General features: G+C 34.7%; 1 protein-coding gene across 9 annotated transcripts in view; it reads left to right on the top strand.

The window, feature by feature from the left end:
- The window catches only part of BTBD10 (BTB domain containing 10), a 74,568-nt gene that overhangs the window by 20,944 nt on the left and 26,060 nt on the right, over positions 1 to 27,564 (top strand). For 2 of the 9 annotated variants that reach the window (XM_055548578.1, XM_055548581.1), the window contains exon 2: positions 4,398 to 4,554. The exons of 2 other annotated variants lie outside the window; for them this stretch is intronic. In XM_055548578.1, coding sequence (XP_055404553.1) covers positions 4,454 to 4,554 — 101 coding nt within the window. In that variant the 5' untranslated portion in view covers positions 4,398 to 4,453. Of the gene's footprint in view, positions 1 to 709; positions 789 to 1,627; positions 1,760 to 4,397; positions 4,555 to 27,564 lie in introns of those variants that run through there. 5 more of the 9 variants (XM_055548580.1, XM_055548579.1, XM_055548577.1 and 2 more) reach the window with 5 other exon arrangements.

Below are 27,564 nucleotides of genomic sequence, written 5' to 3' on the forward strand. Positions count from 1 at the left end.
GAGTACTTATGATACTGTAGTTGTAAAGATTCTGGTTCCCTGCACAACCTTTTTTTTTAAAGACAGTAATATCCAAGAGGAGAAGCAATTGAATCACTTTTTTCCACAATTGACTTTTGGCAGTGTCCTGAATGCATGTCTTTAACCAATAGGCCCAGTTGATCCATCCTCTTTACAGTTTATTTCTAGATTATTTAGAGTTTACATTATTTCTGTCATACCTAAACATAGTAATGAATTGTTACATTTTGTCTATTTGTTTCCAATAACCTAGTAATTATTTTTTGATGATTACAAGATCCCACCAAGATCTTTATTTTGCCTAATATGAAGTAGACATTGGGGATGCAAATGTCAGATTTTAAAGAACTTTTTATGGTAAAGAATTTAGATCAGGAAATAAAGAGCCATTTAAAGTTTTTAGAAAGATAATTGTGATTACAGCAGAGCAAATGTGGAATTGAATGAGATAAAGAAGTCAACTGAGAGGTTTATTGATAGATGTTAAAGATTTAAATGAAGGCAACAGCCTTATGATTCATAAGAGAAAGAAGGAGTCAAAAGAAGAATTTAAAGTTAGATTTGATGGTAGGAAAGGAGAGGTCAAGGATGACTTCCGGATTTTTGATTCAGTATATGTTGTGTGTAAAACATGGTGTTTTCAAGGGTTTGATTCTTATTTCTTTGTCTGCTGTCTTCCTGGACCTAGCAGATGAAGATGGAATCCCAAAGAACATCCAAGATTTAATGAGGTTGAAGAATTGGGGTGATGGCACAAGACTACTCAGGTAGGAGAGATACAGGAGTAAGTGGTATAGAGCTGTTAGTGGAGTCTTTTTTTCCCATACTACAGTGAACTTTTTGAGCACAAGAACAACGTCCAAGGGACTTCCCTGGTGGTCCAGTGGTTGGGAGTGTTCCTGCCAATGCAGGGACCTTGGGTTCAATCCCTGGTCTGGGAAGATCCCATATGTGGCGAAGCAGATGGGCCTGTGCGCCACAACTACTGAGCCAAAAGTAAATAAAATTTAAAAAAGAAAACAACAACAACAATATCCAACTTTCTTTAGCATCTGTAAATTTCTTAGCATATTATATTAGGTGTTCAGTAAGTGCATGAATGAATAAATGAAATAAGATAAATATAAATTCACTGAGTATGGCACAGAGATTGGTTAAAATATAAAAGATTAGCATTTGAAAATATTAATGTGTCATTTGCTTTTTTATCTATTTCTAGTTAAATCTGTAGTATTTAAAAATATGCTAACATGTGTAGGCAAACACAGGTATATTTTTTTCCAACTTCATTTATATGCTTGTACCCTTACTATTGGGAATGAGAAGTGGGGGTGAAATCCTTCACCATGGTGTGATACTCAAGTTTTATTAACAAATGAAATGTAAATATGATTTTTCAATTGACTTTTTCAGTAGTCTTCATCTGAACATTCTTTACTTTCTTGTGGCTGGCTGCAATATACATGTTGTTAATTTCAGTAGGCTTGATTAGGAATACATACTGATATTTTCTTGCTACTAGATATGTGCTAACCACTATAAAATAGTGGAAAATATGAGTCAAAATTTACCTTATTCATTCCTTGGGGTTGTATTTTTTAATCAGTGTCTCCCATGGCTTCAGTTCAGTTCAGTCGCTCAGTCGTGTCCGTCTCTTTGCGACCCAATGAATTGCAGCATGCCAGGCCTCCCTGTCCATCACCAACTCCCGGAGTTCACTCAGACTCACGTCCATCGAGTAAGTGATGCCATCCAGCCATCTCATCTGTCATCCCCTTCTCCTCCTGCCCCCAGTCCCTCCCAGCATCAGAGTCTTTTCCAGTCAATCAACTCTTCGCATGCAGTGGCCAAAGTACTGGAGTTTCAGCTTTAGCATCATTCCTTCCAAAGAAATCCCAGGGCTGGTCTCCTTCAGAATGGACTGGTTGGATCTCCTTGCAGTGCAAGGGACTCTCAAGGGTCTTCTCCAACACCACAGTTCAAAAGCATCAATTCTTCAGCGCTCAGCCTTCCTCACAGTCCAACTCTCACATCCATACATGACCACAGGAAAAACCATAGCCTCGACTAGCTGCTTAGGATTGTTCTTTTTGTTTGTTTGTTTGCTCTGCCATGTGGGATGTAGGATCTTAGTTTCCCCCTGCACTGGGAGCATGCAGTCTTAACCACTGGCCCCCCAGAGACATCCAGGCTTATTATTACTTTACTCAGTGGCCTTCTATGGGTTTCCAGAAGGGTGTGTCTTAGATAGTTAAGGGTTAGAAGCTAATGTGCCCCTTGAAGGAAATGCTAATAGCTGAGATAGCTTCCGGGAAAACCTATCCGTCCAGTAAGGAGAAAAAACTCTAAATCTCATTCTACAGATCGTGCTAAGCCTCTATGTTTTTCTTTTCCCCCTTTATCAGTTTTCCCTACTATTCTTTTCTACCTTTTGGGTCTCTTTTGATCTGTGGCCATTGTTTCCTATCTGAATTTCTCTTTTATCTGATTTGTTCTTTTTTACATTTCTCTTTTGCTTCATCTTTTCAGTACAGATACCTAACTATAATACCAAATTGAAGTTTAAAAAAGTTTATTTAGTGAATACATTTTAATTTTTCTGATTAAAAAATCAAATGAGTTTTTTTGTTTTCATAAAAATTTTGTGGTTTTTATATTCATATAATGTATGACTGATTTTTAATCATTCAGCAATCTTTCAGGAAACATTTTCTTTTCCAGAAGTATTAAGCAAATTGTGTGTCATTTGCTGAGGAATTTGAATTAGCTGTTGTATAATTTTCTTCCTTCCCCCTTTACTATTTTTATTTCACTGTTTGAGCTTTTTATTTACATATTTATTATATTAATATGTTCATGTATTATTAGGTTTTTTCAATTGTTTTAGAAAGAAGGTACTAGGTAACTATGCAGAAGAAAATTAAAACATAGCAAAATAGTTAATTTAGCTCTGAGATAGACTTTTCACTTTCATGCTTTGGAGAAGGAAATGGCAACCCACTCCAGTGTTCTTGCCTGGAGAATCCCAGGGACGGGGGAGCCTGGTGGGCTGTCGTCTCTGGGGTCGCACAGAGTCGGACACAACTGAAGTGACGCAGCAGCAGCAGCAGCAGCAATAGACTTAACACTTTTCATGAGTTTATATTTGGCATTTTTGGTGAAATTGTTCTGGAATAACCTGTACAATTCAGTGAGGTACAGTATTTCCTCAATTCTGGATTCCCTTTGCCTTTGTTTGATGGAGAATGTGGGCATCCATCCCACTACCTCTCATCCCTTTGTCTTTTATGCATAACTCCCTCCTCACTTCCCTGTCAAATCCGACTTAGAAAAGTATATACAAAGCATACAGGAGTGGGTGTCTGGAAACCTGGATTCTAATCCAGTTTATATGATTTTTTTCAAATTATTTAACCTTATTTGTTTTTTCTTTTGGTATTTGTGCAGTCTTTGAGTCAAATCTGACCTACTATTTTTAAACAAAATACTCCAGTCTGAGCGTTTTTCCATCTTTCAGTATCAAGACTTCATTCTCTGTAGTAATACATTCTCATTGTTCTTTAGAATCCTGCCGTTTACCAGCATTGTGACCTTTGGCAAAGTTACTAAACTCTTTTCTCTTCTGTTTTGGGGAGTATAATGCCACCTTTGTAAGTTGATTGTGAAGATTAAATTGGATAGTGAATATACTTTAAAGTGCTTAGTTCAGGTATTTTGTAAAGCTATTGTTAAATGAGTTTTCTTACAATTTCAGATGACTGTAGTAGCACTAACAGTCATAAGCCTTACCTATGAAAAGGCATAAAATACATGAATCACTGAGAAAATGGTTTTTGATAATTGCACTGTAAGGAAACATTAGGATGTTTACATACTTTTAGTTTTGAACAAATATTAAATTTTTATTCATGGTCTTTAACTTGGTTTAAGAAATAACAACATTGTCAGCTTACTAGGTGTTTTGTTAAGCATCGTAAACTTTAAGTAATTAAGAAGTGTATTCCAAATGAAATTTTGTCTAAAAGAATCATTCTTTTGTGGAATTGTTTTTGTCTTTTTGGTTCTATATTAATGTTTGGAAACATGAGGCAAAAGGTACTAAAATTGCAGTTAAGTATATTTGCTAAATACAAATGGCATGTTATTAAAATTGTGTACAGGAATAACACATTTAATCAGATAATCAAATGAAAAGTACCTAAAGAGATGTCAGGTTTATTTGAATCTGATTTGTGACATTTTGTGTGTCTGATGTTTAATAATCCTGTTAATCACTTAAAAAAAAATCACAATAATATCAGAAAATATATGCAATTCTGTGACTATTTGATTCTGCATGGAATAGATTTAAAGGCCAACACTACTCTCTTATGTAGGTTGTGGGTCTACATGTGTGCTTTCAGAGCAGTAGTGTGAGGAAGCTTGCAGTGGGATGGCAGGACGGCCTCATCCCTATGACAGTAACTCCAGTGATCCAGAGAACTGGGATCGGAAATTGCATAGTAGACCTCGTAAACTTTATAAACATTCAAGGTAGGTAGAAAATATGTATTTCACATATCAGAACTCTGCTAAAATTGATTTTTGTGAAGAACCAAGCTGTGTTTGGTTGTGGCAAAGCCTGTCAGAGGATGGGGGCCAGTTTACAAAATACTATGAATATTTGCATTTCTCTTTAAATAGCTTTTAGGGAAACATCTTCCTTTTAATTTTCTTATTTGTGTTTATTTAATTCTCATTTGTATTTTTATGAATTTTTGTTTCTGTTTCTAAATAATGTTAAAATATCCTTAGTTGACCCCATGAATCAATGCTATAGTTAATTTAATTGGGAACTCTGGCAAGACAGATTAATTCTTTGTATTTAAAACTCTCTAATAGGAATTTATTTTATGCTCTAAGTATATTGTGTATGATAATTTATGGGCTTTTGTCAGTCTTTGCCTCTGTACATATTTAACTGTGTGTATTTGGGTTATCATCCTGATCCTAGTGGTAAAATCAGTCTATCTGCTGCGACTCACCTGGTTCAATTAAAGTTTGATGCATTAAGTGAAACTCAGTTCAAAAGTTTCAGCCCTTTTATATATTATTTTTAAAGCTTTCTTTTTGTGCTGTGTGACTTAATGAGAAACAGTTCATTTAGAACACTTGATGATCTGATATTTTAAGGTGTTAACGGATCATAAACCTCACATAATGCAGGTATGTAAACATTGTTTTCATAGAGAGTTGTGCTTTATGAATATTTACTTGAGGGATATTATTAAGCGTTTAACTTACTTGAATGTAAAATTCTCCTGATTAGGGTAACTAATACCACCTTTCTTAAAGAATAAAACATGCAGTGATATTGAAATCCTTTTTGTAATTTTAAAGAAATGATTCAGCTACTTTTAAACCATATACATGGCTAGAAAATATGAGTGATGAGTACTATTCAAGTTTCCTGACAAGATGTATTTTTTATTGTGGGCTTTTAATGTGGTGAGGTCTAAAATGAAGATGTTGAAGATGTTGAGTTGATTTTAATTATAAAGTTCACACCAATGGTGTGAGTGTTTTTTGGTTTGTTTTTTTCGTGTGTGTGTCCTTCAGTTGGTTCTCTAGTTTTCTTTCTGCAGCCTGTTTACGTGGATATTTATTTTGTCTTTGAGGTAAAGAGATACTTGTTTTATCTCATTAAATGTGGGGCTGTATTTATAGCTGATATATTGTATACAGTTTTTCAGGTGATTTTCAACTTATCCTTGCTAGTTCTTAATGTTTTTCTGATGTACAAGACTGTATTGTATATTAAGTGGTGACAAGGTAAAAATAAGCTATTGTTTGCTTTATAAAAAACAAATGTGAAAACAGTGGGAAAGATTTATTAAAAACAGTAGTTTTAAAATTGCTGTAATTTAACTTCAGTAACAGATATAGCTCTTCCTGATTTCTATAACATCAGTACCTTTCTAGTGCTCTTAAATATGATTGCAATAATATTGGTTGCTTATGTGAATACAAATTTATTGATTTTGTTTTTTAATGGAAAGATGAGGAAATCCTTGATCTTATTTTAACTTCATTCATGGAAAATCTGCCCATGGGAAAACAGTTTACTTTTTGGGAGCTTTTGTTCCTATGTACTTATAAACATATAACTTAGGATGCTTTAAAAAATAATTCAGTTTGACTTTTTTAAAGTGGTAGTTTTTTAATTAATTGTAAATTCATTAAGCAGCATTAAAAACTAATAGTACAAGTATTGTTGAGAACCTGTGCTCAGTTCTGGAAAGATTCAGCAGTTTATCACAGTACCATCGTGGAAGACTTTAATATCCAGTTATGGAACAATTAGAGAACAAGAGGGCAATAAATTGTGGTAATGAGTTGTAGTAAAATAAGAGTTCAGAGAAGAAATCAGTACCAGCCTGAGCAGGTAAAAATGAGACTTGAACTAATCCTTGGATAATTGGATAGATAGAGGGCATTGCTGCCAAGGACCTTCTGGAAACTACCTTGACTAAATCTGAAGGTTGAACTCTATGAATAGTATTATTGTCTCCAATTAACAGATAGAAAAAATGAGGTTAATAAACTTGTCTAAGACTACCGAACTTGTAGATTACAAAGCTGGAATTTATGAACAAGCTGCTTATTCTTTTTATTTTTAAAAATTTTCAGTAACTTATTTTGGTGCATTTAAAATACATATAAGAGAAAACAGTTATAATGAACCCCTATGTACTCATTCCCCAGCTTCAAGTTATCATTACATGGCTAATTTTTTTTCATCTGTCCTTCTACATATTTTTGCATCCTTTTTTTTTGAATCTTGTGTATTTTATTTAGGGATATTTGAGTAAAAGCCAGAGTAAACACTGGCTTAAGTTAGGGTGTTATTTTTTTTTTGTACACAGAAGTCCACAGGGAGGCATCACCTGATGTAGTCTTAGTGACTTAGTATCCTTAAGGATATTAAGGTCAAAGATCTTTGATTTTTCTCTTGTTGTTTCCTCATGATCACAAAATGGCTTACTGTACAGTTCCAGCCATCATGTCCACCCTCCAGACAAGGAGGAATGGAGACAGGGATAATGGGAAAGAGGTTTCATTTATATCAGGAAATTAAATTTCTCAAAAATTTCTAGCAGGCATCTGCTTATAAATTATTGGCTAGAACTATGTCATATGGTCATCTCTAGATCATGGAGACTGAGAAATATAAGTGCTCACATTGCCACCGCAAACAGAATTGGGGATTTAAATCTACAAAAACTAAATGGCTCAGTGTGTTAGGGCTGCTATAACAGAATACCATAAACTGGGTGACTATATTATAAACAGCAGAAATTTGTTTCACATAGTTCTGGAGGCTAGGACGTCCAAAATCAAAATGCTGGCACATTTGGTGTCTGGTAAGGGCTTGCCTGCTGCTTCAGACAGACTTTTTTTTTTTCCCCTGTGTTCTCACATGGTGTAGAAGGGACTAGGGATCTTTCTGGGATCTCTTTTGTAAAGGTATTAGTCCCATTCATGAGTGCTCTTCCCTCATGAGCTAATTACCTCACCTACAAATATCATATCAGTATGTGAATTTTGGAACTAAAAACACTTAGACTTTAACAATAAAGAAATAAGCATATTTATTGATTCAGTTTTTGCAGTTTTTCTAGAAAGTTATCTTTTCACATATTGGAATAGCCTGCTTTCTGAAATCCTTTTCCTTTGATTTTTTTTTTCCCCTCTACTTTTCCTAACTGGCAAGGATAAAAATACATTTCTTGAATTATAGAAGTAGCAATAGTAATTACTATATTCATATGCTTATGTTGGAGGTTTGAGGGTTTGGTGAATATCGAATTATGATTTCTCTTTTACCTAATACAATTAATAATACCTAATAATACTCCAGTACTTTGGCCACCTCATACAAAGAGTTGACTCATTGGAAAGGACTCTGATGCTGGGAGAGATTGGGGACAGGAGGAGAAGGGGATGACAGAGGGTGAGATGGCTGGATGGCATCACTGACTCGATGGACGTGAGTCTGAGTGAACTCCGGGAGTTGGTGATGGACAGGGAGGCCTGGTGTGCTGCAATTCATGGGGTCACAGAGTCGGACATGACTGAGCGACTGAACTAACTAACTAAATAATACTTTTCTTTTGTGAAGTTTCTTTGAATGTAGATTTCATAGGTATAACACTGATATAAAAGACAAGACAGGGAAGCTGATCTGGACATGGATGAAATTCAGGGTCCCTATGATTCCTCTGCAGGTGCATACAAATAAATTAGTTGAAAAATTACTCAACTTTTCTTTCTCACTAGTAGTTGTATAGTTATTACTTATATTGAGGAGTTTGGTAGCTTGCTGAGAAGTTAAAGATTATTTCAGTTGAAGTGTATTTGGCCTGAATTGTGACACCTTTCTTTAAATTATAAATTAGAGGAGTTTTTGCTATTTAAAAATGAAAAAGAAAGAGCACCTTTTCTATATAACTAATGTTAAAATGCTCTAGAGTGACAACATGCTAAAAGCTCTTGCATATTTGAATTGGGTCGAATACAGCTATTTAAAGCTCAGATCTGCAGTCTGCTCAGGTTACTAAAGATAAATGCATCATACATTCAATATCAGACTTTGCCGCAAGGGTTCATTCCCACATAGAAGTACGCATGCTCCTTTCTTCTGCATGAAGATTGAGCTTTCCAGTTTCCTTTTTAAGTTGCTCTTTAGTCCTAGCAGCAGTTTAGAAATGGAAAAGTTGGGTTGCTTTAAAGAGTAGTTCTTTTAGTGAGTCCTTAAAGTACAGATAATATTTTCTCTTTGGTTTTAAAGAGAAGCTTTATTGCCCAGAAAAGGTACACAATAAAATATTGAAAGGAAAAAAGAAAGTTAGCTGCATCCTAGTTTTTTAAAACCTGGCAAGCTGGCAGAGCTAGAATTAGCTTTACAGATGGTATTTGGCAACATATCTACATATCACTAACCCTCATCTCCTGAGTTTTCTTCATCCTGTCTATCAATTACAATATCCAATCACTGCACAGAGATGGAGAAATGGGATGATCACAGCTCACACGATGCTGTTTGGTTAGAAACGTCAGTGCTGCACAACCCACGGCTGAGTCAGGGTCTGTGAGAAAATGAACTGAATTAATACAAAGCGGGGGTTGTATCTCTGAATATTTAAGGCCAAAATAACTGCAATAGCATTATTACACAATAGAGGGAGGAAAGCTAAAGGAAGTCTGTAGACAGGTGAGGTAGGGGACTGGGAAATTTTTTCATTGTTCAGAGGAATTCTGAAGATGATGGAAATATCAGATGTGCTAAAGTTTCCTAGTAATGCCCAAGGATGCTGACCTGGCTTTCAGTGCTGCATTGTTTGAAAAAGCAGAGTCCCTTTATACTCTGATTTCAAAATTTTTTTCTTGTTTTTGTGTGTCTGCCTTGGCATATACTAAAGTAAGGTGTGTATTCATTTATTACATGATAATATGCTGGGTTATAATTCTATAGACTTATAAATATGAGAGAGGTGGAGAGAGATAGGTTTGGCTTTTGTTTCATTATGATCATTTATGTTTTTGAATGTTAAAGATCATATGTCTTGATTGTCAGTTTAATGGCATGTTATTTAAAATAGTATGTGTTTTTATTATTTTCATGGATTTGAGGCTTTGTTTCCTATTTCATTTAAAGTCTTAGTAGAATCATCATTTAACTTGAGAATGCATTATGTTTAATCTTGTTTCTTATGAATGTCATACAAAATTTTATTTAAGGAAAAGCTAATTTTGAAATAATATTTTTTATATATTTGAAAATGAAATTCAAGATAAATGAAATAATTGAAATAATTTCCTAAAGAAGAAGATGAATGTAGTTTTACTTTTGGGTGAATTAAGGATTAGTTGATCCATTTTATATGTATTTTACAGAACTGAATGTATTTGAATGATAAAGTTTTAACTGGTGAAGATGACTTTTTTCTCTAGTCTTTTAGAACACGGACTCTGAGTAGATGATCTAGATACTGCCATTGAAAGAGTAAATCAGATAAGTTTTCGGAATAATGCAATTTGATTTTCAATGAGAAAAACATTCCTAAATAAAGACAGTTATTCTTCCTATAAGATTTTAAGTCTTTACAGGTGACAGTGCTTACTTTATTAGGAAATTTTGGTACAATTTAAAATAACTTGATTAATGGTATTTTTCCTTTTGTCTTCATTATCCCTATCCTACTGAGTCTTCATTTTTTAGGGATTTGGGGGGATATACAACATTTTAAAATTATTTTAAATGTTATTAAGTAGTTTGTAACATTCTTTTACTTGAAATGTGAGGACGTTCTTGTGACTTTCCCCATTTAATTTCTAAAAGTGTGAACGATTGTTACAACTTGTTTGTTTAGTTAGACTAACTGGAGGTATCTTGTTTCGGCCTTTTTTTTTTTCTTCTCTGGTTTGGTGTCCAGAAATGTTTTTCTAAGCTTGCTTAAGTATAAAGTTATAAAGGCAGAAGTCTCATGTTAGACTTTTTTGTCATACACTTTATAGAATATTTTTTTCTCTAGTTTGGCTGATTTTTAAAAAGATAATGCCTGTGTTATTATAAGAGTAATACATATTTATTACATAAATTTGATGGATAAAGAAAAGCACATAGAATAAAATACAAATGTTATCAAAAGAAAAACTATAAATATTTTTGTATATAACCTTTTTTTTCCTGTGTATATATAAAAATGTAAATTCACATGTATACACTTAAAAATGATTTAGGGATATTACTACATGTACTGTTATATAACCCCCCCCCTTTTTTTTTTAATGAAAAGCAAACTTAATCAGGAACATTCTCTGTGTCACGGGGTAGTCTTCTATAGCATAATTCTTAAGAATTGCATAGTGTTTTCTGTATATATGTTTTGTAATTTTATTGAATTTGAGTTTTTCTGGTTCTTGATAAAAGATCAGTTTGATTTCACAGCATAAATTTATCTAAAAAAGAAGAATATCTTAAGGAGTTCAGTAAAAATACAATTTTGATACTTTTCAGAAGGAAAAAGATCCTTAATGTGATTATACAATGAATTCTTTAAAGATATGCACATTACTTTTAAAACAGAGCAAATAAGATTGCCATAATAAAGTATAGAAAATATTTTTTAAACATCAAGGAAACAAGAGCTCAGATGAGCTGAGACTTTTAAAAAATGCTACGGCCAGCCAAAAGAGTTATGTTACACTTTCAAAAGGTTATCAATGAAAGTGTAATAATAGTGAATGGGAATGAGAGAAGAAAAAAAAAATCCATCAACTCTTATTTAGGAGCTTCTTTGGCAGAAAGGAAGAGCAAACTACCACCATCATCAATAATAATAGCAAAGACATTTCTAGTAAAGAATGAAACCACCATTAATATAGAGATAGGTAATGCATCTGGCTAAATGAATTGTCTTTTGGAACATCTTATAGTTAAAAAAGAACCTGACTGTAAAATCTTAAAATTATTGATATTATTTGTAGTCTTTAAAGGGTTTCAGGAGAATACAAGAAGTACTAAAAGGTGGGAGATCCTAGGCCTGATTTTGAAAAAGATAAGAGATTTTAGAGCAAAAAACAAAAGATAGTTTATGACTAACTTGAAGGAAAGAACAGGTTAAAAATTATCCAGAATGGGTTTGCTAAAAATAGATTGTCAGAACAACTTTAATTTTTCTCTGATGCAGTTGGTAGTTTAGTAGCAATATGTATTTGTACTTCAACTTCGTTTTAACTTAGTTTTTGGTGAAGTCTTTATATATATATATCTCCCCTTGGGTGAAGAAAAATGAGTTAACCATTAGTGGATTGTGTTAATCAACACAGTTTTCATTTTGAAGGATCCTGTTCAGAGGTTATTGATCTTAGAAGGTGGCTGTGTTCATTGGTTTGTCTTATTGCTTATGGAGAAGGAAAAATCTTAAATTTATAGGTAACAGTGAAGAAAGGATAGTAAATAAAAAGCTAATGATCCAATGACAGTTCTTCACATATTTGAAGACAGCTTCACATATTGAAGACAAATCTGATTTGTTGAACTAAATTAAAATGAACTTTTGAAGAATCTAAGTAAGAACTGAAAAGCAAATATATATTGTTAGCAGGACTTCATAGCATCACATTTGGAAAAGACTTGAGGGGTAGTTGTTGGCAATAAACTTGATATAAAACAAAAGTACAGTATGGCTGCCATCATCCCATCTTTTCCCCTACCACCACCCCCCTTAGGAACCATCGTAATGAATGGGAAAGAAGGTTAGAGCCACTTCATTACACCAAAGTATTGTTTTTAGTTCTGTGTAAATTCAGAAGGAAGGATGTGAGTAAATTGGATGCCTTATCAGCTTAGGAAACTGAAAATTCAGAGGTCTTGGGGGCAACTGTGATAGATGTTAAGGAATCTCACAATAAGAGTTGTGTCTTCAATATGTGAAGTTGTCTTCAAATATGTGAAGAACTGTCATTTGGAAAAGAAACTATACTCACGTTTGAGTCAGACTTGGTTAAGGTTAAAAGCATGAACCCTAAAGTTGTGCTTCTTAGGTCACATCTCAAACCTGCCACTTACTTAGCTACATGATTTTAGGTAAGTTGTTTAGCCTCTAAACCATCATTTTCTCAACTGTGAAAAGGGGATGGTTTTGTGGATTAAATGAAAATATGTGTAAAGTGCTCACTGTTGTGCCTGACATATTCTAAATGCTCAAATGTTAGCATTGTTGTTGTTATTTGGTCCTAGAATATAGAATAAAGACAGTGGTTCTCAACCAGAGGGTTAATGGTTTGCCCCTCATTGAGCATTTGGTTTAGTCTTTAATTTTATCAGTCTAATTGCAGTGTAGTTCAGATTTTAAATTTTAATTCTTTTAATACTTAAAATTTTAGTATGAAGCATAGGAGGAGGGAATTTAATGGAACAAGTTAGTTTGTGTTTTCAAAAGGCTATTTGGGGGACTTCCCTGGTGATCCAGTGGTTAAGACTCCATGCTTCTAGTGCAGGGGGTGCGAGTTTGATCCCTGGTCAAGGAACTAAGATCTCACATGTTGTACAGCCGCCATCCCCCTAAAAAAAGGCCATTTGAAAATGAGTGAGTGTGGGATTGCTTTGATTTCTCTCTAGAATCTTGGTTTGTGAAAGTAAGCTTTGTTAAAATATTCATGGTCATATGATAAATATTTCTAAAACTAAGTATTGTATTTGTACTTCATATATTTTTTCTATTGGTTTTACTTTTTAGTAGAAAAAGATGCTCCAAAGGTCTTAAAAAAGGAACTCTTCCCCTCCTCTTTTCTGCAACTGAAAGACATGCAGGATCTTAGTTCCACCATCAGAGATCTGACCTGTGTCCCCTTTTATTTGCCATGAAGTGATGGGACCAGATGCCATGATGTTAGTATTTTGAATGTTGAGTTTCAAGCCAGCTTTTCACTCTCCTCTTTTACCCTCATCAAGAGGCTCTTTAGTTCCTCTTCATTTTCAGTCATTAGAGTGGTATCATCTGCATATCTGAGGTTGTTGATATTTCTCCCTGCAGTCTTGACTCCAGCTTGTGGTTCATCCAGCCCGGCATTTCAAATGATGTACTCTGCATAGAAGTTAAATAAATTGGGTGACAATACACAGCCTTGTTGTACTCCTTTCCCAATTTTGAACCAGTTCAGTTCCATATCCAGTTTTAACTGTTGCTTCTTGACTTGCATACAGGCTTCTCAGGAGATAGGTAAGGTGGTCTGGTATTCCCATCTCTTGAAGAATTTTCCAGTTTGTTGTGATCCACAACAGTCAAAGGCTTTAGCACAGTCAATAAAGCAGACTTTTTTTTTTCTGGAATTCCCTTGCTTTCTCTACAGTCTAACGAATGTTGGTAATTTGATCTCTGGTACCTGTGCATTTTCTGAATTCAGCTTGTACATCTAGAAGTTCTTGGTTAACAAACTACTGAAGCCTGCCTTGAAGGATTTTGAGCATATCCTTACTTGCATGTGAAATGAGCACAGTTGTATAATAGTTTGAACATTTTTGGGCATAACCCTTCTTTGGGATCGAAATGAAAACTGACCATTTCTATTTCTGTGGCCACTGCTGAGTTTTCCAAATTTGCTGGCATATTGAATGCAGCACTTTAACAGCATCATCTTTTAGGATTTTAAATAGTTTAGTTGGAATTCCATCACCTCAACTAGCTTTGACTTCACACTCCAGAATGTCTGGCTCTAGGTGAGTGACCACACCATCATGGTTATATGGGTCATTAAGACCTTTTTTTGTACAGTTCTTCTGTGTATTCTTGCCATCTCTTCTTTATCTTTTCTGCTTGGTCCTTGCTGTTTCTGTCCTTTACCGTGCCCATTCTTACATGAAATGTTCCCTTGATATCTCCAGTTTTCTTGAAGAGATCTCTAGTCTTTTCCTTTCTATTGTTTTCTTCTATTTCTTTGCATTGTTCATTTAAGAAGGCCTTCTTATCTCTCCTTGCTATTCTCTAGAATTCTGCATTCAGTTGAGTATCTTTTCCTTTCTCCTTTACGTTTTGCTTCTCTTCTTTTCTCATCTATTTGTAAAGGCTCCTCAAACAACCACTTTGCCTTGTTGCATTTCTTTTATCTTTGGGATGGTTTTGGTCACTGCCTCCTGTACAATATTGGGAACCTCCTTCCATAGTTTTTCAGGCACTCTGTCTACCAGATCTAATCCCTTGAATCTATTGTTTCTTCACCTCCACTGTATAATCATAGGGATTTGATTTAGGTCATACCTCAATAGCCTAGTGGTTTTTGCTACTTTTTCCAATTTAAGCCTGAATTTTTCAAAAAGGAACTCATGATCTGAACCAGTCAGCTCCAGGTCTTGTTTTTGTTGACTGTATTGGGCTTCTCCATCTTCAGCTGCAAAGAATATAATCAATCTGATTTCAGTATTGATCATCTGGTGATGTCCATGTGTAGAGTCATCTCTTGTGTTGTTGGAAAAGAATGTTTGTTATGACCAGCATGTTCTCTTGACAAAACTCTTGTTAGCCTTTGCCCTACTTCATTTTTACTCCAAGGCCAGACTTTCACCACCAGACATATCCACAGCTGAGTGTCGTTTCCACTTTGGCCCAGCCTCTTCCATCTTTCTGGAGCTGTTAGTAATTGCCCTCTGCTCTTCCCCAGTAGCATATTGGATACCTTCCAACCTGGGGGGCTCATCTTCTGGTGTCATGTCTTTTGCTTTTTCATACTGTTCATGGGGTTCTCACGGCAAGAATACTGAAATGGTTTGCCATTCCCTCCTCCAGTGGACCGTATTTTGTCAGAATCCTTCAGTATGACGTGTCCGTCTTGGGTGGCCCTGCATGGCATGGCTCATAGCTTCATAGAGTTATGCAAGCCTGTTTGCATGACAAGTTTGTGATCATGATCTATGTGTGATCTGTGATCATAGTGATTATCAATTTTTCAGAAATATTTTATAATTTTCTGTGGTAGGGCTTGAGAATGCAAAGTATATAATGGTTTTTAATTCCCCAATTTTTATCTCTAACCTGGACTTTTCCCTGTACTTTAGACTTGTGTATCTAACTCCATATTTGGATGTATTAGACATCCACTTGGATGTCTAACAAACATTTCAGTGTTAATGTGTGTAAAAAGCATTTATACTTTTCAAACCTAATCCTCCCACTGTTATTCTAATGTGGGAGAATGGTAACTCAAAATCTGAAATGTTTCAGTTTTTCAGGCCAAAATCAGAGTTATCCTTGATTCCTCTGTCTCACCTCTTACTTTTAATCTATCAAATTCCAAAGTCTTGTTCTTTAGAATATATAGTCTAGTCCAGTGTTTGCCATGTACACTGCTACAGCCCTGGTCCAAGTCACTTTGGCTGTCGCCTGGATTGTTTGTAGTAGCCTCCAAAATGGCCACTGACCCTACTGTTACCTTCTTTCTTTCACTGTCTGCTTCATCTAACATAAGTTAGATCATGTAATTCAAATTTTATTGGTACCTATTTCACTCAGATCAAAAACAAAAAAGCTTTGAACATTCTTTGAAGGTCTTTCATAATCTGGTCCTAGTCTTATCTCTGAGCTCATCTTTTAACACTGTCCTTCTTGCTATCTGTGTGTGCTCCAGCTGTCGTAGCCTTCTTGAATGCCTTTAAAAAGCCAAGGAGTGCTTTTGGCACAGGATCTTTTTCATCTACCCTTCCCTCAGTCTCATAGTTTTATGTTTTACTTCGTCTTTGCTCAGACATCTTCTCCTCTGAGAGTCCTGCTTTGGCCACTGTGTGAAATAGAACCTCTCACCTGAAAATGATGACTCTGTCCTGTTAACTCGGCTTTATTTTTCCTCATAGCACTTACCAGCATATGATATTTAATATATTTATTATATATGTTCTTTGTTTTTGTACACTTGAATGTATAAATTTTAAGGGCAGAGACTTTGATTTATATCCACCATGGCTAGAATAATAAGTAGCATATAATGATATTCAGTGAATATTTGGTAGAATGACTGCATGATAAAACTTAAAAACATTGCTAGAGGAGAGAGTAAGAATAATTTTAGTTATTATGGCGTATAATTATTGTGTGTTGCAAGTACCTAATGCTTTATTGATGAATTAAAACCATGATTATTTTTTAGAAGTAAAAAAATTAGCAATATAACAATTAGATAACTTCTTTTCAGAGACTCATCATTTTGGAGAGGTTCTTTCCTAGCAACATCTTCCTTTATTAAAAAAAGTTCAAAATCTGAGAAACCTCTGTCAAAAGAAACCTTTATTTTAAAGTCAAAAGAAACCTCTGTCACTGTCTGCATGAAAATAATTTTTGTCAGTTAGGAAAGCCAACAGTCACCTTGATAGTAAAGTGTTAAATGTTTGACCAGTGAGAGTTCCTTTTCCAGTGACAGTGCTTTAAAAAAATCAGTTAATACATTCTGGACAGAGAGATCTATAGAATCTAGAAAAAGCTGGGGGGTGGGGGAAATGAGTATCTGGAACTTTTCAAGCTATAAATTTGGCTTGAAATAGCAATAAATATCTTTTCATATGGAAAAAAAAAAGAGTTCCTTTTCTGTCAGAATTCTTAGGATCTAGGTCTTCATTTCACTTCAAAGAAAACATACTCTTAGAGTGGTCATACAACAGTATATAAGGCTCCCTTGCTATTGCTGCTGCTTCTGTCTCACTAGAGTTGCTGACGTGTCTGACAGTGAGATTTTAAGACGAGAAAGACTAGTATTAAAACTATTCTTGAGCTATATTTCTTGTCTTTTGGCGGCAGGGGAGGAGGGGAGAATCTGGGACTTAAGTATGGTTTAAAATATTTATGGACAGTATGCATCAAACAACATACTAACAGATAGCCTTTTAGAGCATAGCCCCTTCTTCAGTTGAGAACTGCCTTTTCAGTGATTAGTTTTTGTTTCTTGGGAAACTGACCATAAATTAAGAAGAACAAAAAGCTTATAGAAAAGGCAAACGGAAAAAAAAGGGAAAAGAAGGGAGAGAAATTTGCATTAAACTTGTTGAAAATAGGTTTAAAAGTTTAATTACATTTCTTATGTCATCACAGTTGCTGACACTTAATGTGAGGATCAGCAAAGAGTTTTCTGTAAAAGGCTGGATAGTGAATGTTTTTGGCCATGTGGGCTACAGAGTCTGTCAAAATCACTCAGTTTTGCCATTATGGAATGAGAGCAGCCATAAGCAATATGTAAATTAATGCGCATGGTTGTGTTCTAATAAAACTTTATTTATAAAATGAGATAATGGGTTGAATTTGGCTTTGCAAACTCTTCACCTAGCATTAAAAATGCTTGTAAAAATCATATGCAAATTGTTGCTTAAAATATATTAATATAAGATCATTTAAATGGTTTAGTTAATAAATCTAAAACATAATATAGAACATAGTAATAGAAACACCTTTTTTTCCCTCAAAATAATATTGCTTCTTTAATATGGACAAACTAATTAAAAATTGGATGGGAACATCTAATATGAAATTTACAAAGATGCTTACCTTGTTTTTAAGAAAAATGATGCATTTTTAAAAGATGTTTAAAACACCTTATAAACTGTAAAGCTTCGTATCTGTATCTCTACAGACACAAATACATACACATGGAAGTATTTGACAAGGAAAAAACAGTTGACATGGGAAATGCTTAGATGTTATATATCCTGAAATTTCAGCTAAATTCAGCAACATTAATAAGATGCACCAGGATATGATGTTGCTGGAAGTATTTAAAGATAATTCCTCAAAACAGGAAAGTGATATCGTGTAAGGTTGTATATCCCATGTGTATACTACATAAGGGGTTCATACATAAGTGAGTACCACTCACTTTGTAGATATTTTAGTTTTGTGTATTTGTTACAATAATTTTCTAGCGCCAGTGCTGATAATATTTATTTTTGGAAATTTTTCATGTATTATTTCTTTGATAACCCCCCTCTTTTCTCTGTTCTGTGTGGAACATATATTATTTAAATATTGAGTGCCTTCCTCTAGTCTCATCCTTTCACTTTCATTTTTTATTTCTTTTATTACCAGTTTTTTCTTTCAGCCTTCTTCTAACTTTTAAAAATAGCTAAGAACTCTTTTTCGTTCTCTTAATTAAATAATTCCTGTCCTTGTTTTATGGATACATTTGTTAATAGCACTGAGTTTATTGATTATAGGGTTTTTTTTCCTGTCTCTACATTGTGTTTTGCCTTTTTGTTTATGTTTATTAAACTTATTGTGAAAATTTTTTATTTTTAAGAAGTTAAAAAAAATTGTACTGTGAGTTCCTGGGTAGTCTTCATCCAGCTTCCCTCTATGATAACATCTCACTTAAGTGTATCAAACTAGGAAAATGACATTGATACAATTCTGTAACTGACTACAGACATCGGTTTTTATATGTACTCTTTTTCTGGTATATATTCTGTGTGATGTTTTTATCACATACAGATTTGTGTAACTACCACCACAATCAGGATGCAGAACTTTTGTATCACCATGAAGAAACTTACATGCTGCCCCTTTAGAGTCTTACCCTCTCCCCGTCCCTAACTTCTGGCAACCTCTGATTTGTTTTCCATCACTGTAATTTTGCTATTTTGAGAATAATATGTAAATGAAATAAGATAGTATGTAAACTCTAGGGTTTGGGTTTTTTCATTCAGCATAATGCCTTTGAGATACTACCACTTTGTTGAATGTGTCAGTAGTTCATTTTTTTTTTTTAATTTTTGAGTAGTATTCCATTGTATGTATGTGCCACACATTATCCATTCTGAGAGTGGCATGGGTTTTGTTATAAACTTTGCAATATTGTTGTATTTAAAAATTTCTCTATATATATTACTTTAGTTTTATTACCCCCAACCCCTGTAGGAATCCATCATTTCACTGTACAAAATGATAGAGACCCTAAAATTTCTCTTTGTTAGGAATCTGCCTATCACTGGAAGTTGTATATATAGAGAGAATTTTTTAACAAATTAGGTGGCAAAGTCACATGTGGAAATTCATATGAAATTAATATTCCAAAGTTTGATATAAATAGATACTTGCTTCTGAGGGTGACTATTTTAGTAAGATTTAAAAACTTTTGGAGAGACTTACTGCCTGTTGATTTTGATGTTAAGTGAAAGTTGGTATAAGATGAAGTCAGAAGCTCATAAAGTTGTAAATTTTAAAAATGAAACTTTTTTTGCAAAAAAATATTAGGGTTTGTATTTAAGATGGGTTTGTTTACATATCTAGAGGTGCTGGAAGCATTCTTTTTTTAAAAAATGTTCTTTATTTTTATGGGTGCACTGGGTCTTTGCTGCTGCACGTAGGCTATCTCTAGTTGTGATGAGGGGGTTAGTGTCTAGTTGTGCATGGTCTTCTCATTGCCGTGACGTCTCTTGTGGAGCATGGGCTCTCGGCTGGAAGCATTATTTCTTAGTTAATAAAAATTGTGATCTTAGAGGATTCATGGTTAAGGATTCTTATTTGAGTTCTGTATTAACATTATTGGATAATAAATTTGATCTGTGAGATTTTCAAGTGGTGATCAGTTGGAGATGGTAGTTGTTTTTTAGTCTGATGGTAGAAAAACTTCTGGTTTCATGAGAACATGAACCATTTTAAGCGAGGGATGCAAGAATCGATGTAGTTTAGTGAAAGATAATTTATAATTTAATAGGAGAAGAAAGGCATGACTTTTTTTTACTTGTGTGTAATTGAAATTGATTAAGTAGCAGTTTCCTGAAAGAGTAGTCTTAATTGGGCTGTGTTTGGACAAGAGGCCAGTTTTGGTGTATAGTTTGGTAAGTTTTGATGTATGTATGCACTTATGAAACCTCATCACAATCAGGGTAGTGAACAAATCATTCACATGCAAGTTTCCTTGGGGTCCTTTGTAAGCTTTTTTTTCCTCTTCCTTCTTGGAACTCCCACACTCCATGGAGTGGGACAAACCACCAATCTGTTTTTTGACACAAGACATTAGTTTGTATCACCTAGAATTTGATACAAATGTACCATATTTGGGGAAGGAATGGTATTTCTCTTCTTTCACTGAGCTTAATAATTTTGTACTTGATCCATGTTATAACTTGCATCAGTAGTTCATACTTACAGTTGTTAAGTAGTAATCCGTTGTATGGTATACCACAAATTGTTTATCCAGTCACCTGTTCATAAACATTTAGGTCATTTCAGGTTTTGCTTTTTTAAATGATACTGTTTTTAAAATTTAGATTTCTGACTGTTTGTTGTTGCTAGTATATAGGAATATTGTTTACTTTTGAATATTGATCTTCTGTGACCATAGTAAACTCACTCTTTAGTTCTAGTAACTTTTTTGTACTAGAGTCTATAAAAGATGATTATCTTCTCTGTAGATTAGGACAGTTTTGCTTCTTTTTATAATCTGGACGCCTTCTGTATCTTTTTCTTGCCATATTGCTCTGGCTAGACTCTTCAGTACGCAGGTGAAGAGAAATGGTACAAGTGGACATCCTTGTCTTGTTCCTGGTCTTAGGTGGAGAGCATTTGGTCTTTGACCGCTGAGTGTAATGCTGGTTGTAGGTTTTCCATGGATATCCTTTATCCAGCTGATGAAATTCCATTGTATTCCTATTTTATTGAGGGTTTTTGTTGTTGTTTGTTTTTTTAAATCAGGAATGGATTTTGGATTTTGTTAAATGTATTTTCTTTGTATATTGAGATACAAGTTTTTCATTAATGTATTAATATGGTGAATTATATTGATTGATGTTTGAATATTTAACCAATCTTGCATTTTTGATACAAAAATCTATAGATCATGATGTATTGACAGTTTTGTATATTGTTGTATTCAAATTACTAAAATTTTGTTGAACATATTTGAATATGTTCTGAAGGTTGTAGGTTTGTAGTTTTATCTTACAGATATTATCTGTAATATCTTTCTCTGGTTTTGGTATCTGGGTAATGCTGGCCTCATAAAATGAGTTAAGAAATATTATCTTTTCTTTAGTTTCTAGGGGATTTTGTGTAAGATTGCTATTATTTCTATCTTAAATGCTTGGTAGAATTATCAATGAAGCCATTTCAGCCTAGAGTTTTCTTAGAAGGAAAGTTCTTAACTACAAATTCAAATTCTTTAATAGACATTGAATTGTTCATTCCATCTGTTTCTTCTGGAGTGCAACCCTATGAACTGTAGCCCACCAGCTTCTCTGTCCATGGAATTCTCCAGGCCAAGAGTACTGGAGTAGGTAGCCATTCCCTTCTCCAGGGAATCTTCCTGCCTCAGGGATCGAACCCAGGTTTCCTGCATTGCAGACAGATTCTTTACCCTCTGAGCCACCAGGGAAGCCCAGTTTGGCTAGATATTTTATCAATTTTATTGACCTTTTCAAAGAACTAGCCTTTGTTTTCATTGATTTTTTTTTCCCAATTCTTTTTCTATTTTCTATTATTTTGATTTCCACTCTGTTCTTTAATAATTTTTTCTACTTTCTTTAGGTTTATTTTGTTCTTTGTGTAGTTTCTTTTTTAAAAAAACTATTTATTCAGCTGCCTTGGGTCTGGGTCTTAGCTGTGGCTTGTCTAGCTGTGGCTTGCAGGCTCGGTAGTTGCTGCAGGTTGCCTTTCTAATTGTGGCTCGAGGGCCTAGTTGCTCTGCAGCATGTGGGATCTTAGTTCCCTGACCAGGGATCAAACCTGTGTCCCCTGCACTGCAAGGTGAATTCTCAACCACTGGACCACCAGGGAAATCCCTGTCTAGTTCCTTAAGGTAGAAACTGAGGTAATTTTTCTTAGACCTTTCTTCTTTTCTATTATAGGCATTTAAAGATATAATTTGCTTTCTAACTACTGCTATAATATCATGCCATTCCACAAATTTTGATTCACTGGGCTTTTTCCCTTCAAAATTTTCTCTTTTCCTTTCTGATTTCTTTTTTGCTCCATGGGTTGTTTACAAAGATGTTATCTAATTGCCAATATTTGGGAATTTTCCAGGTATCTTTCTGTTACTAAATTTTAATTCACTTGTAATCAGAGAACACATTTTGTATGAATTTTTTTGAAATATATTAAGACTTGTTTTATTGCCCAGAATATGTTCTGTCTTGATAAATGTTCTATGTGCATATCAAAAGAATGAGTTTTCTGCTCTTGTTGGATTAAATGTTCAATAAATGTCAGTTAGGTTAAGCCAGTTGATAGTGCTGTTCAAATCTTACTCCTCTTTACTGATTTTCTGTCTGCTTTTTCTATTAAATATTCTAAGAGGGATGTTGAAATCCATGACAATAATTGTGGAGTTCTCCTTATAATTTTAGTCCTTTTTTGCTTCATGTGTTTCGAAGCTCTGTTACAAGGCAGAAGAACTTTGGGGATTGTTAAGTGCTCTTAGGGGCTTCCCTGGTGGCTCAGCTGGTAAGGAATCTGCCTACAGTGCAGGAGACCCCAGTGAATTTACCCCTTTATTCTTATAAACTGCCTTGGTAATATTCTTTGTATTGAGGTCTACTTGGTCTGATATTAATATACCACTCTTGTTTTCTTTTAACTAGTGTTAGCATAATTTGTCTTTCCTTATCCTTTTATATTGAACCTCTTTGTACCTTTATATTTAAAGTGTGCTTCTTGTAGATGGGGCATACTGTTTGTTGGGTCTGGTTTTTATATCCAGTGTGATAATCTCTACCTTTTATGGCTTATGTACATTTAATGTGATTATAGATGTGGTTAAGGTTAAGTCTGTCATCTTGCTGTTTATTTTCTGTTTGTCCCATTTGTTCCTGTTTCCCTATCTTTCCCTCACCTTTTGCCATCTTTTGGATTGTGTCTCTTTTTATGATTTCATTTTATCCCCTTTATTGGCTTATTGACTATAATTCTTTGTTTCTGTACTTCAGTGGTTGCTTTAAAGCTTTTAATATGCATCTTTAATTATCACTATTTACCTTCATTATATTAAATAATTCTCGTGTCATATGAGAGCCTTATAATGTTGTACTTCTGTTTCTCTCCTCCCAAACTTTGTGCTATTTCCAGTATTCTTAATTCCTTTGTGTAGGCTCAGATGGTAAAGAATCGGCTAGCAATCCCTGGGTTGGGAAGATCCCCTGGAGGTTCAATCCCTGGGTTGGGAAGATCCCCTGGAGGTTCAATCCCTGGGTTGGAAAGATCCCCTGGAGGAGGGCACAGCAACCCACTCCAGTATTCTTGCCTGGAGAATCCCATGAACAGAGAAGCCTGTCCGTCCATGGGCTGCCGTCCATGGGGTTGCAAAGAGTTGGGCATGACTGAACGATTAACACTTCCATATTTTCACCTGGTGTTACTTTTTCTTTAAATTTGTTCTTTAAATTTTCTTAAAGTGCAGATTTGTTCATTATTAATTCATTCATCTTTTTCTGTGTGTTTGTATAAAAATACATTTCCCTTTTATTTTTGAGAGATATTTTTACAGGATATAACAATCTTAGGTTGCCAGCAGTTATCATTTTGAGTTTTATTTTTTATTAAAATGTGTTTGGGATTTGTTGTACATGTTGCATCTGTGGGTTTGTAGTTTTAATTACATTTCAAGACATTTCTTCAAATGTTTTTCTTTTCCTCACCTTTCTTCCTTTATGGACTCCATTTATACCTATATTAGGGCTCTTAAAGTTGACCCATAGCTCACTTATGCTTAATTTATCCTTCTATAATGAATAGTGTATTCATTTGGGTATTTCTTACTGCAGTCTTCAAATTCATGAATCTTCTGTAATGTATAATCTTCCATTAATTCCAGATGAATGTATTTTTCATCTCAGATACCATTTTTGTCTCTAGAAGTCTGATTTGTATCTTTTTAATATTCTATATTTCTACATAACTTTTTGAAGGAATATGGTTATAATGACTCTTAGTGTTTTTGTTTCTAATTTTAAGATGTGTATCTAATTTTAAAGTTTTCTTATTTTAAGATGTTTGGGGTTGGTTTTAGTTGAGGTTTTTTCCTGCCTTTTTGCTTGCCTGGTAATTTTTAACTGGATGCCATATATTGTGAATTTACCTTGTTTGGCTGATGGATATTTTTATACTCCTATAAATTTTCCTGAGCTTTGTTTTAGGATTTAGTTTACTTACTTGGAAACGATTTGATTCTTTTACATCTTACTATTAGCATTCGTTGGATGTGACTAGGACAGTACTCAGTTTAGGTTTAATTATTTCCCACTTGATAGCCAAGACCCTTTAGATTCCCCCCCTAGTGCCCTTTTATGAGGTTCCTCAGCCTCACTGTGGGGAGAGAGAGACAGGCTCTTTTCCTGGCTCTGTACGAGTCCTGGGCAGTGTTTTCTCTAGCTCTCTGAGTCAGTTGTTTCTCCAGCTTCATTAATGAGGTTTCCTCACGTGTTTGTTGATTGGTACTAGACTGCAGATTGCTGAGGTTTTCTCTGTGCTGCTCTTCCCTCTTTGGTATACTCTTTCCTTAGGACTCTGCCACCTATTGTCCCCAACCTCTCAGCTCCTCATCCTTAACTCAGAGTCCATCAGCTTCTGCCTGGGTTTTGCCTCTCTGTGTTTTACTCGAGAACTCTTCTCAAGGTAGTCATTTGGGGCAGTGGTTGGCCTTTGTTGTTGTTGTTCAGTCACTAAGTCGTGTCCGACTCTTTGCCACCCGATAGACTGTAGCCCTCCAGACGCCTCTGTCCGTGGGATTTCCCAGGCTAGAATACTGGAGTGAGTTGCCATTTCCTTCTCCAGTGGATCTTCCCAACCCAGGGATTGAACCCATGTCTGCTGCATTGGCAGGCAGATTCTTTACCACTGAGCCACCAAAGAAGCCCATGGTTAGCCTTATCTGATTTGTTTTTTCATCTTCCAGGGATTACTCTCTTTTCCAAATGTCCTATGTCTTGTCATTGTTTCATATATTTTGCTTTTGGGTAGTTTCAGACAGGAAGGTAAATTTAGTCCTTGTTTCTCTGTCTTGGCTAGAAGCAGGTGTTGGGGCTGATACACTTTTCATCTCCTTTCCTGTTCTCAATTCATGTGTCCCAAACTCTTAGATGCAACATGAAACAGAGTTATCCTCTATGAACTTGCTTGTCCTCATTTTCATTTGCACTTGTTAATTATGTTTGCCCTTAGAGTGCTTTCCTGATCTAAAATTATTTAATTAAATAGAGTAGGACATAATTAGTCTTCCATGACATCTGATTTTGAAGGTCTCATTCAGAGTGCATTCCATTTGAGAATGAAAAAAAGGAACAGGAATATATTATGACACCTTTTGCATTTGTTTAATGTCTAAACAGTTTAGAAATGAAGCCAGTATTTAAGCAAAATACTTAGTGATATTTAATCTTTCGGCTATGAAGATGTCTAGTTGAAATCCTTTTTCAGTTAATCAGTTGGTTTGGCCCTTACTGAACATTTATCCTTCATTTGCCTTAGTTGTAATTGTGTGTGTATCTTATCTGTTATCAATTAGATTCATATTTAGAAAATGTGTTTATTAGTACATTTAAAACTTAGCTAGAATAATTTGAGGGTTTTTTCCAGTATATAATGCTTATTCTATTATTGTGGATTCCTTTCTTTTTCCTACTTTAGGAGATGAGTCAGAAATTCCATTGTTCCTATTGTAAGGTTTTTAGCTTAAAAGTATGATCTTTTGATTTGTTCTATTTAAAGAAAAAAATTATGTTCCAATGATGTGATCCTACTCTGATCTTTTTCACTGGAAGGAAGGTGGGAATAGAGGGTTGTTTTGTTCTTTTTTTCTTTCTGTAGATTTATAAGAGACAGATGACTGATAAAAACTGGTCAGTTGCCTTTATTTCCTTAGAAGTCACTCTTAGGGTAGATACAGAGTCAGCCTTATTTATTGTCTTTTTAGTCTGTTATAGTGAGATGATATGGAGAAGGCAATGGCACCCCACTCCAGTACTCTTGCCTGGAAAATCCCATGGATGGAGGAGCCTGCTAGGCGGCAGTCCATGGGGTCACTAAGAGTCTTATATGACTGAGCAACTTCACTTTCACTTTTCCCTTTCATGCATTGGAGAAGGAAATGGCAACCCACTCCAGTGTTCTTGCCTGGAGAATCCCAGGGACGGGGGAGCCTGGTGGGCTGCCGTCTATGGGGTCGCACAGAGTCGGACACAACTGAAGTGACTTAGCAGCAGTGAGATGATAACAATCTTCATAATGAAAGAAACCACTAAAATAACAGTGTTACAGCTAATAAATCAGAGGAGATGATCCCTGAGCATTGTTGGATTTAAAACTGACTCATCAAGATTAAATTTTTAAATAATGTGGTTTTGGTGAAGGACAATAGGGTAACATCATGGAAGAGGCTACTGGAATAAATTGAAAGGATTAGCTTACAGTGTTACGAGCATATCTACTAAAATTCCATGCGACTCTGAGCAAAATCTTGTGATTTTGAACTTTAATGTCATCACCTGTTAAAACTAAATAAAGTAACATTTAGTGGGTGATTCTGTTGTGCCAGGCACATTATTGGTCAGTTTACTGATTATTCTTCATTTAATCCTCATATTAAATTTAGAAAGTCAATAGAATCTGCAGTTTACAGATGAGGAAACTAAGGTTCCAAAATGTTAAGTTAGCATTCAACATGTTGAGCAATTAAGTATTAAAAGACAATTTGATTTTAAGTCTTTATGACTCTGAAGCCATGAAGTTCCTTTGATTCCTATCTTTTTCCTGTTTCTGAAAAGCACTTTAATATTTTTAAATGATGAACTACGTTGTTTGCTAATAAGATGGTAAATTTTCACCTGCCTTAGGTTAGGCTCTTTCATTTTTGTTCCTATCAGTTTTCTTACTTGCAGTGTACTTGATTATTAAAATCTTAGCTATTTGTTTGTGCCAGGTTCACCAGCGATTTACAGTAACATCTTCTTCTTGTGAGATCTTAGAGCATTTATTATCTGTCATTCATTTATTAATTTTATTTGAGATACATTTAATTATTTCATATTTTAAATTT

This window comes from Bubalus kerabau, chromosome 15 (assembly GCF_029407905.1).
Source record: "Bubalus kerabau isolate K-KA32 ecotype Philippines breed swamp buffalo chromosome 15, PCC_UOA_SB_1v2, whole genome shotgun sequence".
NCBI classification, from domain to species: domain Eukaryota; kingdom Metazoa; phylum Chordata; class Mammalia; order Artiodactyla; family Bovidae; genus Bubalus; species Bubalus kerabau.